The sequence below is a fragment of the Dromiciops gliroides genome, chromosome 5, assembly GCF_019393635.1.
Source record: "Dromiciops gliroides isolate mDroGli1 chromosome 5, mDroGli1.pri, whole genome shotgun sequence".
NCBI classification, from domain to species: domain Eukaryota; kingdom Metazoa; phylum Chordata; class Mammalia; order Microbiotheria; family Microbiotheriidae; genus Dromiciops; species Dromiciops gliroides.
The window spans coordinates 283,323,003-283,341,832 of record NC_057865.1 but is presented as its reverse complement, the minus strand read 5'-3'; the positions used below and the strand labels follow the sequence as shown (position 1 = coordinate 283,341,832).

Sequence of the window (18,830 nt, the reverse complement as noted above, 5' to 3'; positions counted from 1 at the left end):
AAGTGCTAAGTGTCTGAGGTCGGATTTGAACTCAGGTCCTCTTGAATCCAAGGCCAGTGCTCTATCCACTGCGCCACCTAGCTGCCGAACAATCCTTTATTTATAATAAAGTTTGGTGTGAGTTCTCTCTTAATTAGGAATTCCAGCTCTAGACTGGGGGGAAGCATCTACTGACCAAGCTCCCAGCCATAAATGCCTCCTCCCCACCCAGGCTCTGGGGCCAGTGGGTGTCGGGCCTAAGAGTGGGAAAGCACTCAAAAGCGCAGTGTTATTAGTATCACACTGCAGGAACTAAGGTTCCTATCCTGACCTTGTCATTAAGGAAAGGTTAGATTATATAAATGAATAAGGGTTACATTCTATCTGTCTGTTCAAACCTCCACTAAAAGGCTCCTTTCTACAGTGGGGAAGACAACGTTGAGTTCCCCAAGGGTGGCTGGGTCAGGAGGTGTAGACTCTGACAGGTCCTACCCCAAGCGCGAGAGGCCGCAAGCCCAGATCCAGCGACAATGCCCTCCACGTTTGTGGTGAGGACCAGTGGAATTGTTTTATTATATTAACTCCTTGTTCTGGATTCCACCATTCTTCCAGGCTCTCTACATGTGGCCAAACCCTGACCCTGCACACACACACTGACCATTTCTGATCAGCTCTACCTCCTACCCTCAGTTTCCCCCTCCTTTAGGGAGGAATAATCAAACCAACACAACTAAATCAGGGAAAGGAGGCATCAATCCATTCTCCCATGGCTACACCGATCTTCCCTGTGACTTCCTGGACCCAAATCTCTCCTCCTTGGTCACCAGTCCCATAGATGAGTTGTCTTCCCCTAACAGAATTAAGTGACTTGAAGGAAAGGGGAGTCTTGGCTTCACATGTGTATCTCCAGTGTTTAGCACAGGACCTGACCCATAGCAGGCACCAAATAAATGCATTTTCATTCATTCATAAAAACCATCGACTAAGATGCGGAAGACGTCTGCTTTGTCTGACGGTACTTGAAATCATAGGTCCTTGGAATACTGAAGACAAGGACCCTTCTGGATTCACAAAGGCTGGAGTTAAGCAGAATTTGGGGGCTTAAAGGGGCAAGCTTCAGGTATATGGAAAGGTCACTTCTAGGTCACAACCCAAAGATGCTGGATAAACGAAGCATTCCCAGGAGTGGCAAAAGGAGCTGCCCATCTCTCTTTGTGCTGCTGGTTGGTGTCGTGATGGCTCATGCCAAGAAATCCACCAGGCTATTCTGACAGGTAAGTGGCCTTTTATGAGACATGTCACATAACATGGTTTCTAGGTCTAGAATTCTGAAGATGGGCAGCTCTCTGTCAAGGGCAACACCACATTGTGGCCTGTTTTCCTTATTCAAATAAGCCCTGTCATCTGTTTTTATGGTCTAGATCACAGGTGCTCTTGAATGTTTTTAATTAGCTGAGATTCTTTCCCCCCTTTATTATTATCCTCACTGGGCCTGGGAGAGTGCTGTAAAGGATTACAAAGGTCAACTGCAGAACAAAAACAGACCAAGGGTCAAACGGAACCACCACATGGCGGGTGATAAAAGGGAATATGGCACAGGACACCAAGAGAGGGAGGCAGGCTTTAATTTGCCCCCAGGAGAGGACAAGTATTTCCTTATCCAGGCCAGACACAAGGCCCACCCACGAGAGGACAGTCATGGGACGCATAGCAAGGCAATGCAGTTTACAAATCAAGTAAGTTCTGCTCAGTGTTGAGTACCAACTAGGTACCTGGTATTGGGCCAGGCACTTCGGTTAGAGAGAAGAGAAGGGTGAAATAGTACCAGGGCCCAAGAAGCTTATGATACACTGTGAGAAACAAATTATGTTATGAAATGATCAGTGAAAAAAAAAAAAATCACCAACCACCAATCGTGGTAGATAATGCTATAAAGTCAATGGATTTGTTTCCAGACAGCTGGGAAGCACAGTAGATAATGCTAGGTTTGGAAAGCTAGCTGAGTCTCCTCGGGCGAGTCACTTAACCTCTGTCAGCCTCAGTTTCCTCATCTGTGAAATGGGAATAACAAGAGCACCTACCTTACAGGGCTGTGAGGAGCTAAGAAGCTAAAACCTTAAATGCCAACTAGACGCCAGCAGCTGTTGTTACTGCTATAGTATTGGTCACGTGCAGTGTGTGTGTTCAGTGAGGGTAAAGAATCATGGGGTCAAAAAGATGATTTCTAAAAAAAAAAAAGATAACTTCTTAGCATGGATTCAAGAATGAAATATGCACCCAGTCCCCCCTTCCTTCTTTCTCTGTCACCTGAAGGGGACCCAAATCCTACCTCAGGGGTGAGGAAGAGGAAGTAACAGAGAGAGCAAGAAAAGGAGGGGAGGGAGACAGAGAGAAAGCAACAATCCTTTATTTATAATAAAGTTTGGTGTGAGTTCTCTCATAATTAGGAACTGAAAGGCATGTTGCAGCAACAAGTGCCCCTTAAACAGATGGGAGTTTACACACATATACCCCCCTCCTCTTCCTCTCCTCCCCTAGAAATGGGCTGGTCCATTGTTACTTCCCTCCAGTCCCCTGTCCCCTCCCCCCCAGTTCTGCTGCTGCCTCAGTTGTGCTGAGCTGATAAATGTCTTTTTACTAAGCCCTTTCTGGGCTCCAGTGGACACAGATTTATTTTCTGAGGACTCACAAGCAATCTGTTTCATAATCTGCTCTGGAACTCTGCCAGTGAGAAGCACCATGCCCACAGGTAGGTCAAGTCAGTTTCTGGAATCTACTTTTAGCCCCATTTGGAATCACAGAATCACAAAATCTCAAAGTTGCCAGAGATTCCTGAGGTTGGACAGCACAGCCCAGACTGGCAAACACTATGACGACCGCAGGGGATCATCCAGCCTTGAATTGAAGGCCTCTGGTTTGGGGGACGCCACAGGCTCCTGAAGCAGCAATGCACTGTGGGGCAGCACTAACTGGCAGGAAAGTCTTCCTGAAATCAGGCTGAAGTCTGTCTCTTTGCTGAACACTCACGCAATGCTCCTAGTTCTGGTTTCCTGGAAACGAGTCAACTCTCTTTCAATACTTGAGGGAGGGGCCAGCTAGGTGGCGCAGTGGATAAAGCGCCAGCCCTGGATTCAGGAGGACCTGAGTTCAAGTCTGGCCTCAGACACATGACATTTACTAGCTGTGTGACCCTGGGCAAGTCACTTAACCCTCATTGCCCCCACTAAAAAAATTTTTAAAAAGGAAAAGAAAACAAATACTTGAGGGAAGGCATCCTATCTAAACATCCCTGGTTCCTTCATCCAGTCTCATACAGAGTGATCTGGGTTGTTGGTTTGTTTTTTTCAATGAACAAACATTTATATTCTCTCTCTCTCTCTCCGCCCCCCCCCCATCTCTCTATGTGTCTCTGTCTCTCTTCCTTCCCCCATCTGAATAATAATAAAAGCCTTTTGTCACATGCCATGAACTGGAGACCCTTCATCACCACCCAGGCAGTCTTGTTCCTTGGAGCAAGGATGGATCCATCCATCCATCTATGTGACTTCTCAAAACTCCCCAACAGAATCTCCCTGATCATACCCAGCAGTCACTTGAGCATCCCGGGCAGGGAAGTCATCAGGGCACTAAAACTCAAAGAGGAGAAGTGTTGTCTTGGGGTCTCCTCACCTGGCTGAGCCTTTAAGCCTCCTTAATGATGCTTACCCCCTTTTTTTAGAAGGTGAAGACGACAGAAGGTAAACAATGTGATCGTTCAGCTTGCTCTGTCCTCTGGGAACACGACATAACGTTCCCTCTTCTTCCTTTGTGGATCATCTTGCATCAAGCATAGCTTTTAAAAGTCCTTTTTGAGGCCACCCTCTCCCCCCTTATTTACAAGGCTCAGCTCCTTCAGGCCTTACCCTTTCTAACAATATTCTTACAGGCCCTGGTTCACTTTTCTGTATTCATCCTTTCATCTTTTTTTTTTTTGGGGGGGGGTGAGGCAATTGGGCTTAAATGACTTGCCCAGAGTCACACAGCTAGTAAGTGTTAAGTGTCTGAGGTCGGATTTGAACTCAGGTCCTTCTGAATCCAGGGCTGGTGCTCTATCCACTGCGCCACCTAGCTGCCCCTTATCCTTTCATCTTTTATCCATGTTCTTTGACAATTTGACCTCAAAAAAGCTCCCAGTGAAGCCACATTAGTTTCCAAGACACCCAATTTTGTTCATCAGGCTCGTTCACCACCAAACAGTCCAAAGTGCGTTCATGCCTCTCGTTCACCTTTAGCATATTTCCTCAATATGATCCTATAGGTATCGTTTTTACCTTTTCTCTGAATGTGTGGGAATCTCTTCTGAAGTCTGGGGACATGTCTGCCTAGGACTGAAATTCCTCTCCTTCACTAGTTATTACAATTTCATGACAACACAGATGTCTTCTCTCCAAGTTCCGATCATTCCTACATCACTAACTAGTCTTTCCCTGTTGGTAAGAATTAAACCCCAATTAGTGTATCTCACTCTTTTTATGATTATTATTCATTTAATTACTAATTGCCAAATGAATGAATAATTTAGCTAATTATAATTATTATATTGTTAAATAAGATTGCTAATTAGTTACTTACTGACCTATGAAACTTTCCACAAGATGTGTCAAGAATTTATAAGATGCTCTTTTCGGAAAATCAGACTTCCACCAGATGTGCAAGCAGCTAAAATCTTTGTATTACTATTATGTACTAGTTTTATAATCCATACTTTGTATTAAGAAAACAGTATCGGGGGGCAGCTAGGTGGCGCAGTGGATAAAGCACCGGCCCTGGATTCAGGAGTTCCTGAGTTCAAATCCGGCCTCAGACACTTGACACTTACTAGCTGTGTGACCCTGGGCAAGTCACTTAACCCTCATTGCCCCACAAAAAAAAAAAATAGTATCGGGGGCAGCTAGGTGGCGCAGTGGATAAAGCACTGGCCTTGGATTCAGGAGGACCTGAGTTCAAATCCAGCCTCAGACACTTGACACTTGCCTAGCTGTCACTTAACCTTCATTGCCCTGCAAAAAAAGAAAAAAAAAGAAAACAGTATCCATATCCCCCACCTGACCAGTGGGCTGTAGCAAACTTCCATGATTACATCCCAAAGCCTAACACTGTGCTTCCACCCTCAGGTTTGCGGATTTCTTAGACAGCATATATCATTCAGTATGAATCTCTCTTCTGCATACACCATTCAGTATCACTCTTCCCCTCTATCAGATCTGCTTCTAACAAGCAAAGAACACCCCTTCCATGGCCTTATTCCAGTCTCGAGTCCATGTCCCAACAAGTCCTATGAGACTTTGTAAGTTTATTTCATTACCCATACTCCATGCATTGGCAGCTGAGGCCAAAGGTATTTACTCCTAACCCCTTTAACCCCTTCTGTTTCTTGCCAATAATTGCTTAGTACTTTCTCTAACTCATGCCTGTCAACATACTACAGTGGAGGGGGGGGGGGCAGCTAGGTGGTGCAGTGGATAAAGCACCAGCCCTGGAGTCAGGAGGACCTGAGTTCAAATCCGATCTCAGACACTTGACACTTACTAGCTGTGTGCCCCTGGGCAAGTCACTTAACCTTCATTGCCCTGCAAAAAAAAAAAAAAAAATTCCTTCTAATATACTATAGTAGGTAGTGGTAGCTTTGTCTGAATATTTCCTGTCCTCCTTACATTTTATATGGAAGGGTGATAGATTTGTCTGATCAATCATACATTCCCTAGGAGGTTCCTGATAACTTTCAAGAGTTCCTAAAATAGGAGAAGCTAGGTGGCACAGTGGATAGCGCACTGGCCCTGGATTCAGGAGGACCTGAGTTCAAATCTGGCCTCAGACACTTGGCACTTACTAGCTGTGTGACCCTGGGCAAGTCACTTAACCCCAATTGCCTCACACACACACACAAAAATAAATAAAAGAGTTCCTAAAACGTCAAGATCACCTTTTTACTAGAAGGACATATTATCAAAGTGGGTAAAACCACTGAACTATAGGAAAAAGACATCTGAAGTTAAATGGGGTGGGTAACCCTGAAAGAATCAATCACCAGTCTGATTCAGGAAGGATCAGTACCCCAAGGCCACCCATTTGATTTCCCGCAGAGAGAATTAAAGTCTGACCTTGGGACTTTTTTCCCCTGATAATTTATTGTCCAGCCCCCACCATCCTCTCCAATGGAGATCCCGGTCATCCGCGTCACTGTTAACGTGGGTTCTCAGTTTGGCATCCGAGCTTCTCTTCCTGCTCCGCATCAAAAGGCTCAAAGCTTTGATGTCTAAAGCCGGAACCTGCCCGGATTCCCTGAACTCTCTAGATCAATCCAATTACTATACATGAATATTCTATTTAAAAAGTCAGCTTGGGCCTCCACGACCCCACAAGCACTGGCATTTAAGCAGATGTCACAGCAAAACAACATGGGCTTTAGGAGGACAGAGCAGAAGGCTGACGATAGCACTAAGCCCCCTATCTGGGCTCATCTGTGACACTGCTAAGTCTCTCCAAGCAAAGTCTTTGAGTGTCTGGATACAAGGACTTTAGGGGAAAGGAGGGGATCACTGACCACCCACCTGATGAGCAGGGTTATTATGGGATATGACTAAGTAGATAGCTTACAAACCTGAAATTCTATAAAGAAAAATGACAAGGCACCAACCACTGGTTTAAAAGGGAATTAAGGGTAGCTAGGTGGTGCACTGGATAGACCACTGGCCCTGGATTCAGGAGGACCCTAGTTCAAATCCAGCCTCAGACACTTAATAGTTACTAGCTGTGTGACCCTGGGCAAGTCACTTAACCCTCATTGTCCAGCCCCCCCCCCAAAAAAGGAATTAAGAGAACAGTCAACTAAAGCTGAACAAAATCATCTTCCTTTATGTGAATCATAAAAGCCATCCTCCCTCCCTCCCTCCCCCAAGAGTCACCCGATTGAAGAAGCTGCCAACAAAGTTTCTCTGATGTTAAAAAGAGCTGCTTCAAGGATAAATATCATAACTACCTCTCTTATAACGTGCTTCCTGATTGGCTCAGCTGGCGATAAATGGCAAAGAAACGGGTGTATCTGCTCCAGGAGGAAAGGCGCTAGACTAGGGGCTAGAAGAAGCGCCGCCAACACTGGCTGATGGGACACTCTACAAGGGTTTCGCCTCTAAGATCTCCCTGGTTCTTGACAGAGGGCCTGGAGAAGGGAGGAGAGAGATGGAGCGAGCCATTGAAGTCACACTGAAGTGAAGCCCAAAGCGGGCTCTTCTAAAGCCTAGGGCCCTTTCCACTGTGCCGCACTGCACTACAGCAGGGGGGAAGGAAGCCTTTCAGAGGAAGAAACGACAACCCTGTCAGAAATCAAGTGGCTTTAGAATAATTATCGAGCCACAAGACAGTATGTTAGCCAGAGTAATTATGATGAAGTCAAACTGAATACTTGAATAGGCTAGCTGCTACAGCCACAGACGCTTCAGGGAAGATGTGTCTTTTGTATGAGATCTCTCACCTTGGCCCTTTATCTTCTTTTTCTTGTTTTGGTTTTTTTATAGGGCGATGAGGGTTAAGTGACTTGCCCAGGGTCACACAGCTAGTGCCAAGTGTCTGAGGCTGGATTTGAACTCAGGTCTTCCTGAATCCAAGGCCAGCGCTTTATCCACTGCGCCAGCTAGCTGCCCCGGCCCTTTATCTTCTGAATAGGACAGACCCAGAACACTGGATTTGAGGCAGAAGAGGCCTAGGTCCAAATGCCGGCTTCCCTGCTCACTACCTACCTGTCCGAATCACATCACTTCCTATTGCTGAGTCTCGGTCTCCTCTGTGAAAATGAAGCAGGTGGCCTTGATGGTCCCGTCCAGCTCTACATCCTGGGGTCCCTGTGATCTCTCAATAAGGGGAGATCCCAGCATGCTGCATGCAGAAGGTGCTTTGTAACGAGGGCCGGCTGCATGACCGAGGCCTGCCTGGCTGGCTCGTGGGTTAAGGTAGGGTAGTGGCCTGGATTTTTCAAAGTAACTTCTACCTATTTGTTACCCAGAACCACTGGGCTTTAAAGATCTTGCCAAAGATCTGGAAACAGAAGCCAATCGGGCACCAAGAATCTTTCAAAGGCTCTAGGTCCAATCCCTGGTGACCATCTTTCTGTGCGTTTTATACTCAGGAACAATAATTAGTAAAAGAAGCAAAACCTTCCCGAGTTACTTCTTGCTCTCCCTACCCAACCCAGCAGCCACCACACAGGGGCCAAGAATCTGGCCAATAAAGATTCAACGGCCTTTGAGAGATTTCAAGGCTTACTGGAATGAAAAAATCTCCAAGCATGAAAGCTGTGCAAGTGCAACAGGCTCCTCCTCATTCCGGGAGGCCTTCAAACAGAGGCTGGATGACCACTTGTCAAGGACGCTGGAGGCAGGAGTCCAGTTAAGACAGGAGCCAAACAAGATGGCCCCAGAGGCCCCTGACAACTTGGATGGAACCGGATTGCATCCAGAGGGTCACTCACTTCAGTTCAATGACAAAAAAACTTGGGACTTTATCTCAATGAGGCCTAATCAAACATCCAAATTCTCCCACTGAAGGGACATTACACTGGCTAGTTGACATTTCTATAACCCTTTGTGGCCTATAAAGAGTACAGCTATTATTCTCCCCATTTACTAGACAAAGAAACTGAGGTTCACTCTTGGGTGCCTTGCCCAAGGCTAGTAGCTAGTGCAGACCTTCAAACTACAAAGCTGGGGCTCTCTGCACCAACCTAGCTGGGGAGGTAGTTAGTGGGTTCCCCCGTCCCCCATGGAGGTCTTCAAAGGCTACTTATCAGGTGGACTGCAATGGAAAAGGCCTTCAGGTAGAGTTAGTAGCAAAGTCTCTGCCATCCCTTCCATCTCAAAAGCTCAGTGTTTTTGTTACAGAGGAGAGGTGTGTGAGTGTGAGTATGAGTGTGTGTGTGACAGAGAGAGAGAGAGAGAGAAGGAGAGGGAGAGACAGAGAGGAGAGAGTTTATGTTTGTGTGTTTGTGTTTGTGAGAGAGAGAAGGGAAGAGAGGGAGAGAAAAGGGGGAGAGACAGAGAAAGATTGTGATTTTGTGTGTGTGTGTGTGTGTGTGTGTGTGTGTGTGTGCATGTGCGTTGAAGAGGTGCTGGGGCTTCCGACTTAGCACCTCCATGGAGCAGGGGAAGCTCTCCCTGGGGTGAAATCAATGAATAAATAGATTCTGAGTCAAAATGGGGAGAGACCTGAAGATGGCATTAGTTCTGGTGGTAAATCGAGCCACGTCTAACATGAGCCCAGAAGGATTTTATAGCAAGCCGCCGTCTCTCGGGCTCTAGCTTGGCAGGCTCCCAGTGGACCCGGAATAGAAAGTTTCCCCATTTCCCATGGTCCCCTAATGGAAATCTGTGGCACCTGTGTACACCTGGGACCACAAAGCCAAACACTAGAGGTGAACAAGCACTTACCCAAGCAAGGGCTTAGAAAAACAGGTGTTTGATAAATGTGCTAATGAACCAATTGAAGGCTCCTCAGAAGAAAACAGGAAGTAAGGGGTGGGGAGGAATGAGGAGGAGGGGCCTTTTATTAAGCTCCTACTAATCTGCTTCAGTGAATTTAAAGAAGCCCCTACTATGTGCAAGGAACTATGGCTACAAAGACTAAATTAAAAACAGCCCCTGCCCTCGAATAGCTCACATTGTCTGGAAGGAGAAAGTGTGTGAAGTCTGCAGCTGGGAAGGCCTAAGGGCCACTGATAGGAGAAAATAATAAGGCCTCCTCTGAGAACCTGCTAACCAAGACTTGCCCAGGCAGGCGACTGCTCCCCTGCCGGAGCTCTCCGCCTTTGGTGAGAGAGACCATCCTCCCATCCTATTCTGAAATCAGCCCCTTTCATGAAACACTTGATGTCACACGGGCTCCAATATACCAATATTTTCGATAGGTCTGCGGCAGTTTGGGATTAATAAGGAATCTCTGTGCTCCCACTTCTTCAATTTAACTTTTCAGGTTTTCTTTTTTAAATTTTTCTGACCGCCCCCCCCCTCCCCAGCATCAATCACCCCAGGAGCTCTGATGGGGAGAAGGGCCTGACAGCTGGATAAGCTCAGGTGTGAACAAGCCAACGCCCAATGCGAAGCCCACTTCCAATGCAAAACCACTGCCCATTCACAGACCCACAAGCACCAAATTTCATTTTGCTTCACACCAGGAGTTTCGGTTAATTCTCTTTGACATTTCCCAGCTTCCTGAACACCATAGGCTGCATCCATCACTCAGGATAAAAGGTCTCTCTCTAGGCTCTAGCCCCCTTCTAGACTATAAATGCCCAGAGGGCAGGGAACACCTACCAGTTCCTCTTGGTCTCTTTCTGGGTGCCTAGCACGGTGCCCTCTGTATGCAGTAGGTGCTGAATGTTTGTGGAGATTGGTGTTAGAGGTGATAATTCCATGCACGCAAACACGGCCCCCCTTGGGAACACTGATTTATGCCACAACTCACAACACGACGCAAGTCCCTTCACCTTAAGTCTGAGGCCCTGCTCAAGGTTACCTTTTACCAGCTTCTTGTACAGACTATGGGCATGTCTCCCTCCTTAAACAGAAGCTCCCTGAAGGCAGGGGCTGTTTTGATTCTTCTGTGTAGTGCCCAACCCCCACCCCCACCCCCACCCCCACCCCACAGTGCCTAGAACAGTGTTTAGCATCTAGCTGAGATCTAATGAATGCTTGCTGATGGATGGATATCCCCTTTCTTTTTTTTTTTTTTTTGGCTGGACAATGAGGGTTAAGTGACTTGCCCAGGGTCACACAGCTAGTGAGTGTCAAGTGTCTGAGGCCGGATTTGAACTCAGGTCCTTCTGACTCCAGGGCGGGTGCTTTATCCACTGCACCACCTAGCTGCCCCTGGATCTACCCTTTATAGATTGCAGATGCCCTGTTTGATTTCTCTGACAATGAGAAGTGATGAATGGGAAGCAGCAGGGGGAAGCCTGAGGTCGAAAGACCAGGGTTCAAATCCCACCTACTACCTGTGTGACCTTGAGCGAATCACTTCACGTCCTGGGCCTCGATTTCCTCATTCATGATTTCAGAAGGCGAGACAGAGGGCAGGGCACTGGGTGTCTTCCAAGGGGCCTTCCAGCTCGAGTTCTGGTTTTGTGTGTAGGTGAGAGTCATGCTTTGCTGAGATTTGCATTAAATGGCTGCCTGTGTCCCGCGTCAATGGAAAGAACGGTTTAAAAAGCACAATGAGTGGAATCTGCGGGTTTTCAAACTAGCTCTACAGGAGACTTATTTCCAAGTAAGCACAAAGGTCTTAGGAGCTTGTGCAAAGAAGGTTATGCTGGTTCTCTTGTGTGAGGGAGGAGAGAAAAAGAGAGAAGGGAGGGGAGAAGAGAGAAAAGGGGGAGAGGGAGAGAGGGGGGAGAGAGGGGGGAGAGAGGGAGAGAGAGAGGGAGAAAGAGAAAGAGGGAGAGAGTGGGGGGAGGGAGAGGGGGGAGGGAGAGAGAAAAGGGGGAGAGGGGAGGAGAGAGAGAGAAAGAGAGAGGGGGGAGAGAGGGAGAGAGAGGGAGAAAGAGAAAGAGGGAGAGAGTGGGGGGAGGGAGAGGGAAGGAGAGAGAGAGAAAGAGAGAGGGGGAGAGAGGGAGAGAGAGAGAGGGAGAAAGAGAAAGAGGGAGAGAGTAGGGGGAGGGAGAGGGAAGGAGGGAGAGAGAAGGAGAGAGAAAGAGAGAGGGGGAGAGAGGGAGAGAGAGGGAGAAAGAGAAAGGGGGGAGAGAGGGAGAGAGAGAGGGAGAAAGAGAAAGAGGGAGAGAGTAGGGGGAGGGAGAGGGAAGGAGGGAGAGAGAAGGAGAGAGAGAAAGAGAGAGGGGGAGAGAGGGAGAGAGAGAGGGAGAAAGAGAAAGAGGGAGAGAGTGGGGGGAGGGAGAGGGAAGGAGGGAGAGGGAAGGAGGGAGAGAGAAGGAGAGAGAGAGAAAGAGAGAGGGGGAGAGAGGGAGGGGGAGAGAGGGAGAGAGAGAGGGAGAAAGAGAGGGAGAAAGAGAAAGAGGGAGAGGGGGGGAGGGAGAGGGAAGGAGGGAGAGAGAAAGAGAGAGGGGCAGAGAGGGAGAGAGAGAGAGGGAGAAAGAGAAAGAGGGAGAGAGTAGGGGGAGGGAGAGGGAAGGAGGGAGAGAGAAAGAGAGAGAGAGGGAGAAAGAGAAAGGGGGGAGAGAGAGAGAGGGAGAAAGAGAAAGAGGGAGAGAGTAGGGGGAGGGAGAGGGAAGGAGAGAGAGAGAAAGAGAGAGGGGGGAGAGAGGGAGAGAGAGAGAGGGAGAAAGAGAAAGAGGGAGAAAGTGGGGGGAGGGAGAGGGGGGAGGGAGAGAGAAAGAGAGAGAGAGGGAGAAAGAGAAAGGGGGGAGAGAGAGAGAGGAAGAAAGAGAAAGAGGGAGAGAGTAGGGGGAGGGAGAGGGAAGGAGAGAGAGAGAAAGAGAGAGGGGGGAGAGAGGGAGAGAGAGAGAGGGAGAAAGAGAAAGAGGGAGAGAGTGGGGGGAGGGAGAGGGAAGGAGGGAGAGAGAAAGAGAGAGAGAGGGAGAAAGAGAAAGAGGGAGAGAGTGGGGGGAGGGAGAGGGGGGAGGGAGAGAGAAAGAGAGAGAGAGGGAGAAAGAGGGAGAGAGTGGGGGGAGGGAGAGGGGGGAGGGAGAGGGGGGAGGGAGAGAGAAAGAGAGAGAGAGGGAGAAAGAGAAAGAGGGAGAGAGGGGGGAGGGAGAGGGAGAAAGAGAAAGAGGGAGAGAGGGGGGAGGGAGAGGGGGGAGGGAGAGAGAAAGAGAGAGAGAGGGAGAAAGAGGGAGAGAGTGGGGGGAGGGAGAGGGGGGAGGGAGAGAGAAAGAGAGAGAGAGGGAGAAAGAGAAAGAGGGAGAGAGTGGGGGGAGGGAGAGGGAGAAAGAGAAAGAGGGAGAGAGGGGGGAGGGAGAGGGAGAAAGAGAAAGAGGGAGAGAGGGGGGAGGGAGAGAGAAAGAGAGAGAGAGGGAGAAAGAGAAAGAGGGAGAGAGGGGGGAGGGAGAGGGAGAAAGAGAAAGAGAAAGAGGGAGAGAGGGGGGAGGGAGAGGGAAGGAGGGAGAGGGAAGGAGAGAGGGGGAGAGGAAGAGCAGAGCCAGAGGCTGCCTGCAGGGAGTGTGGTGGCTGTTACTAGGGAGTCACTGGCAGAAGACTCCAGGGAGAGGCCACAGGACAAGGACAACAAAAGCAACCTGTATAATCTGAGCATCTCTTCTGTCCAAGCTGAGTTCCTCGTCAGTGCTTTTTGGATGACTGACTGACTGACTGACTGACTGACTGACTGCTGGGTAGGCCAGGAGAAAAACACAGCAATCGCTTTAAGGGTTGATAGAGCTCAGCAAGTAAAAAAAACCCAACCACCTCAGGAAGAATGAGGACAGAGAAGAGACCATCCTGTTTGGCGATCTGGGACTCGTCTGGTCATTCTGAGGGAGATTTTGAACTGAAGGATGTGAGATCAGAAACCAGACTACAAAGGGATGAGTGGAGAGTGAGAGAGGAGAAGAAAGGAAGGCCATGGGTGTGGGTGCTAGCGTTTTCTGGGAGTTTGGTCAATAGATGGAAGGGAGATACAGGCCGACAGCTTGAAGGGATGTTTGGGGTTAGTGAAGGCTTTTTAAGGATGAAGGAGACTTGGGTATTTTTGAAGGCAATGGGTAAGGGACTGGGAGGGAGGGAGGGAGAGAAGGAAGGAAGGAAGGAAGGAAGGAAGGAAGGAAGGAAGGAAGGAAGGAAGGAAGGAAGGAAGGAAGGAAGGAAGGAAGGAAGGAAGGAAGGAAGGAAGGAAGGAAGGAAGGAAGGAAGGAGGGAGGGAGGGAAGGAGGGAAGGAGGGAAGGAGGGAAGGAAAGGAAGGCAGGCAGGCAAGGACATTAGGGAAGACATGGCAATGACCTTGGGGCTTGACAGAAGAAAAGGACTTTGCTCAGAAATGGAGGAACAGGAGATGTCACAACGAAAGAATGACACGCAATAATAAGCAGGCAGGATGAGAGACACGGAGGCCTCATGAGGATTCCCGTTTGGCCCAGGTGTAGAGCACACTAGGGAGGAATGAGAAAGTCCATGACACCCAGAGACCAGGCTGACTGTTTCCAGGGCCTTGAATGATAAGACAGAATTGCTCCATCCGTCCATGAAACAGCCTTCTTCTGCAATCTGCTAAGCCACAAGGGGAAGCAAACCTGGGGAGGGGGTACGCTGGGGGTACCACCAGCTGCTGGCCTTGGCCTTGCCACCGTCCCTAGGATCACTAAGGCTTTATGAGAAGCTGGAGGCCCCACTCAAAAAGGATCCAAACTCTGCCTTCAAAAAGAATGGCTTGCATTTTTCAAAGCCTGTAAGGTTTCCAAAGTGCTTTCCTCATTCAGGACAACCCCATGAGGTAAAGGCGTGCCAGGATCTCTGCCCTAAAAAAGAGGACCTGAGATATTTGTGGGTAGTGAGAATGCCTTCAAAGCCACAACCCATGGAGATCTGACTAGCAGAGAAGTCCTAGGCATTTATCTGAAGAACAGAGAGATTAAGTCAGATGGTCAGTAAGTAACAGGAAGGACACTGAGCCTCCCCAATCATTCATTCCACTGCTGCACCACCTGGCCTCTTGGTGGAAGGGGGGCCCATGGGGGTTCCCCCCATTTTCAAGAGGAGCCCACCTGTAAGGAATGTTCCGAGAGGGGTCCTTTTGTTCAGAGGTTGGAGGACAAGGCCTTTCTACTGCTCAAATTCTAGGCATCAAGCACCCCCCCGCCCCAAGCCAGGCTCCTGCTTACCTTTCTCTTCTCTTCATCCTCAGGGTCGAATTTGAAAGTAGCTCTGTGCTGTGAGGGAAAGAGTATGATACAGCATTAACTTCTGTTGCTGCTGCTGCTGCTGCTACCAAAGAAATGCCTGAGACGGGCTACTGGTAAAGGGCTACCTCTCTCTTTCCTATGGGGATAACAACAGGAAAATTCCGGGACTTTTCCTCTTCCCTTTTTTGGGGAAAATCATTCTTTCTCCTATGACAGTTCTCAGGATGAGGTGAGTGGGAGGGAGTCTGGGCAATTTCAAAACAAAAGATAGTCATGAAAATCTGCTGTTGTTTTCAATGTAGGAGAAAGGACAGAAAACCAAGAACTTCCTTTTTAAAAATGTTTTTATTATTATTTTAAAAAAATTTTTAGGACTTCCTTTTTAAAAAATTACTTAATAGTAGAACATTTTATTAATTATTAGTTTACTTTTGGAGGGGGGGAAGGGCAATGAGGGTTAAGTGACTTGCCCAGGGTCACACAGCTAGTAAGTGTCAAGTGTCTGAGGTCGGATTTGAACTCAGGCCCTCCTGAATCCAGGGCGGGTGCTTTATCCACTGCGCCACCTAGCTGCCCATCCACACTCCTCTTTCTTAAATACCTACTGTGTGCCCAGCACTGTACCAAGGGCTTTGGAGATACAGAAGCAGCAGTAGAAGACAGGGGTCCAGGCAGCTAGGTGGCACAGTGGATAAAGCACTGGACCTGGATTCAGGAGGCCCGAGTTCAAATCTGGCCTCAGACACTTGACACTTACTAACTGTGTGACCCTGAGCAAGTCACTTAACCCTCACTGCCCTGCCAAAAAAAAAGAAGACACGGGTCCTGCCTTCAAGGTTCTTAAAACTGATGGTGAGAACAGGTCCAGAAAAATGAAGTCCTACATCTGAGATCACTTTCATGATCTTGCCCTTTATGGGTTGTTCCCAAAGGACTTAAGTCTATGTGTCTATGAATGGACTTCTCAACTCCACGGGGTGTGCAGATACATAATCCCACAGCTCAGTGGGAAGGGGAGCAGCGGGAGAGCTGTTGAGCACTGGGAAAACACGGTGGATCTGAAGTCAGGAGAGCTGAGTTGGCTGTTGGTGCCACCACCAATGACCAAGGTGACCTGGGTCAAAACATCCCATTGATATGGGCCTTGGACTCCTTACCCACAAAATGAGAGGGCAGGGCACTGGGTGTCTTCCAAGGGGCCGCCCAGCTCTAAATCTATGGCCCTATCACCTTCTGGATGCTTCCACATCTCCCTCTCCATCCTACTGTTGGAGCAACATGAAGAACCAGCGATGGGTATGGGTGCTCACCCAGAATCACAGTGTGTGATGGGACAGAAAAGAGGACATGAGACTCTTAAAGCCAAGCCAAAGGCTTTCTCCATATACCCAAAACTCTAGGAATTCTCAAGTACTTCAGACTTTCAATTGAAATTTCCATTGGTTCAATTTCTATCTTTCCCTTGTGTTTTGTTAGTTAGTTCAAGGACAAGCATTTACTGACACCATCTTGGATGTCAGGAACTTGGCAGATGGTAGGTTATTGTCAAGTCAAGAAACATTTATTAAGCACATGTTATCTGTCAGGCACTGTGCTAAGTGCCAGGGAAACAAAAAGTCTTTTGGTTCCTGCCCTTAGGGAGCTTACATTCAAACGGGACAGACAAAATGCAAACAATCATGTACAAATTATACACATACATACACATACAATAGAAACTAGGGCCAACCAAGAGGGAAGACCTGGGAAAGGTATCAGAAGAGAAAAGTCCTGGAATTATGTTCAGTGCCGAAGTAACACCTCCTTGGAAAACAAAGCCAGTTTTTGAATAGATGATCCAAAGTCAAATCATCATTACAAGACTTACTGGTGGTATGACCTTGTGTTGGCCACTTCCCATCTCCTCACCTCAATTTCTTCACTTGTAAAACAAGGGGACTGGCTCAGAGAGAATCCCTTCATTCCCTCCTGGTCCTAAGTCTATGACCAGAGACAAAATGCTACAATGGGGCAATCAAGCTGTATGAGACATCACCAGAAGGAACCAGGAGGTAGGAGATCAAGACCATGTGTGGGAATCCTCGAGAACAGCTTCGATGGATCACAAACCCCACATCTTAATCAACTGTTTTGTGAGAAAATGACAATGAAGATGATAATGAAGAATTAAACGAAGTTGATGATAATTAGGAGATGAAGAAGTAGAAGTAGAAGAAAAAGAGGAAGAAGAGTAAGAAGGAGGAGGAGAAGGAGAAGGAGAAGGAGGAGAAGAAGGAGAAGGAGAAGGAGGAGGAAGAGGAGAAGGAGAAGAAGGAGAAGGAGGAGAAGAAGGAGGAGGAGGAAGAGAAGGAGAAGGAGGAGAAGAAGGAGGAGGAGGAAGAGAAGGAGAAGAGAAGGAGGAGGAGAAGGAGAAGGAGGAGGAGGAGGAAGAGGAGGAGGAGGAGAAGGAGAAGAGAAGGAGGAGAAGGAGAAGAAGGAGAAGGAGAAGGAGAAGGAGAAGGAGAAGAAGGAGAAGGAGAAGAAGGAGAAGGAGAAGGAGGAGAAGGAGAAGAAGGAGAAGGAGAAGGAGAAGGAGAAGGAGAAGGAGAAGGAGAAGGAGAAGGAGGAAGAGAAGGAGAAGGAGAAGGAGAAGGAGGAAGAGAAGGAGAAGGAGAAGGAGAAGGAGAAGAAGGAGAAGGAGAAGAAGGAGAAGAAGGAGAAGGAGAAGGAGAAGAAGGAGAAGGAGAAGGAGAAGGAGAAGGAGAAGGAGAAGGAGAAGAAGGAGAAGGAGAAGAAGGAGAAGGAGAAGGAGAAGGAGAAGGAGAAGGAGAAGGAGAAGGAGAAGGAGAAGGAGAAGAAGGAGAAGGAGAAGGAGAAGAAGGAGAAGAAGGAGAAGGAGAAGGAGGAGGAGGAGGAGAAGGAGAAGGAGAAGAAGGAGAAGGAGAAGGAGAAGGAGAAGGAGAAGGAGGAGAAGGAGAAGGAGAAGGAGAAGGAGAAGGAGAAGGAGGAGGAGGAGGAGGAGAAGGAGGAAGAGAAGGAGAAGGAGAAGGAGAAGGAGAAGGAGGAAGAGAAGAAGGAGAAGGAGAAGGAGAAGGAGAAGGAGAAGGAGAAGGAGAAGGAGAAGGAGAAGGAGAAGGAGAAGGAGAAGGAGAAGAAGGAGAAGAAGGAGAAGAAGGAGAAGAAGGAGAAAGCAGCAGCAGTCTGATTTTCTGGCCGGTCTGAGCTTGGATAGGCTAGTCCTAGACAACAGACACATAGTCTGATATCTCTAAATCAGTCCCACTTTTAGGAACTATAACAGCTTGTACTCTCTTGGCAAAGCCTTTGAGAACCACAAAGAGGCACAGGGAGGTGAACTTAAATAGGGGAGCAGAAGAACACGGCAGAAATAGGCATGTCCAAATATTAGAAGGATGGGCAAAAATGTGTTCCCCACTTCCAAGATGACTGACAACCAACAAAGGGCACAAGAGAAAAGACCAAAATGCTCTGTCTCAGGGATGAGTGCCATTCAAGCTGGAAGAGAGGCAAATGAGACTAGAGAGAAAGACAGAAACTTGGAACTGGACCCAAAAGGCATCCAGGTGTGAGGGGACAGGGCCTATAAGAGGGTTCTGGCAAGGGGAAAAAAAAGAGCAATTTGGGAGTCTGAAAGGTATTGTAATACAAGGATCAATGAGGCTTGGAGAAGGGCTTAGATGGGAGGGAAGTACACACAAGGAGGCACCGAAGATCACCCCAAGGTTACTGGCTTGGAATGGGGAAGTATGGCTAGGATCCATATATAAAAAGTTAGCAATAATAGCTCCTTCGAACCCAGGCCAATCTAACCCCTCAGTTATCACAGTGTTTGTTTTATTACCACTAAGCAAATGGCTGTCAATTCAAGTAGCTATTAGACAGAAATGTGCGCAAATGCCAAGTGAATGGGTTTTTTCTGGTTTTTTGTTTTGGTTTGGTTTTTTTTGGTGAGGCAATTGGGGTTAAGTGACTTGCCCAGGGTCACACAGCTAGTAAGTGTCAAGGGTCTGAGGCCAAATTTGAACTCAGGTCCTCCTG

General features: G+C 48.0%; 1 protein-coding gene across 4 annotated transcripts in view; it reads right to left on the bottom strand.

Moving 5' to 3' along the window:
• RIC8B (RIC8 guanine nucleotide exchange factor B) overlaps window positions 1-18,830 on the bottom strand; it is a 100,463-nt gene that overhangs the window by 72,180 nt on the left and 9,453 nt on the right. For all 4 annotated transcript variants that reach the window (XM_043965746.1, XM_043965745.1, XM_043965747.1 and 1 more), the window contains exon 2: window positions 14,772-14,819. In XM_043965746.1, coding sequence (XP_043821681.1) covers window positions 14,772-14,819 — 48 coding nt within the window. The remainder of the gene's footprint in view (window positions 1-14,771; window positions 14,820-18,830) is intronic.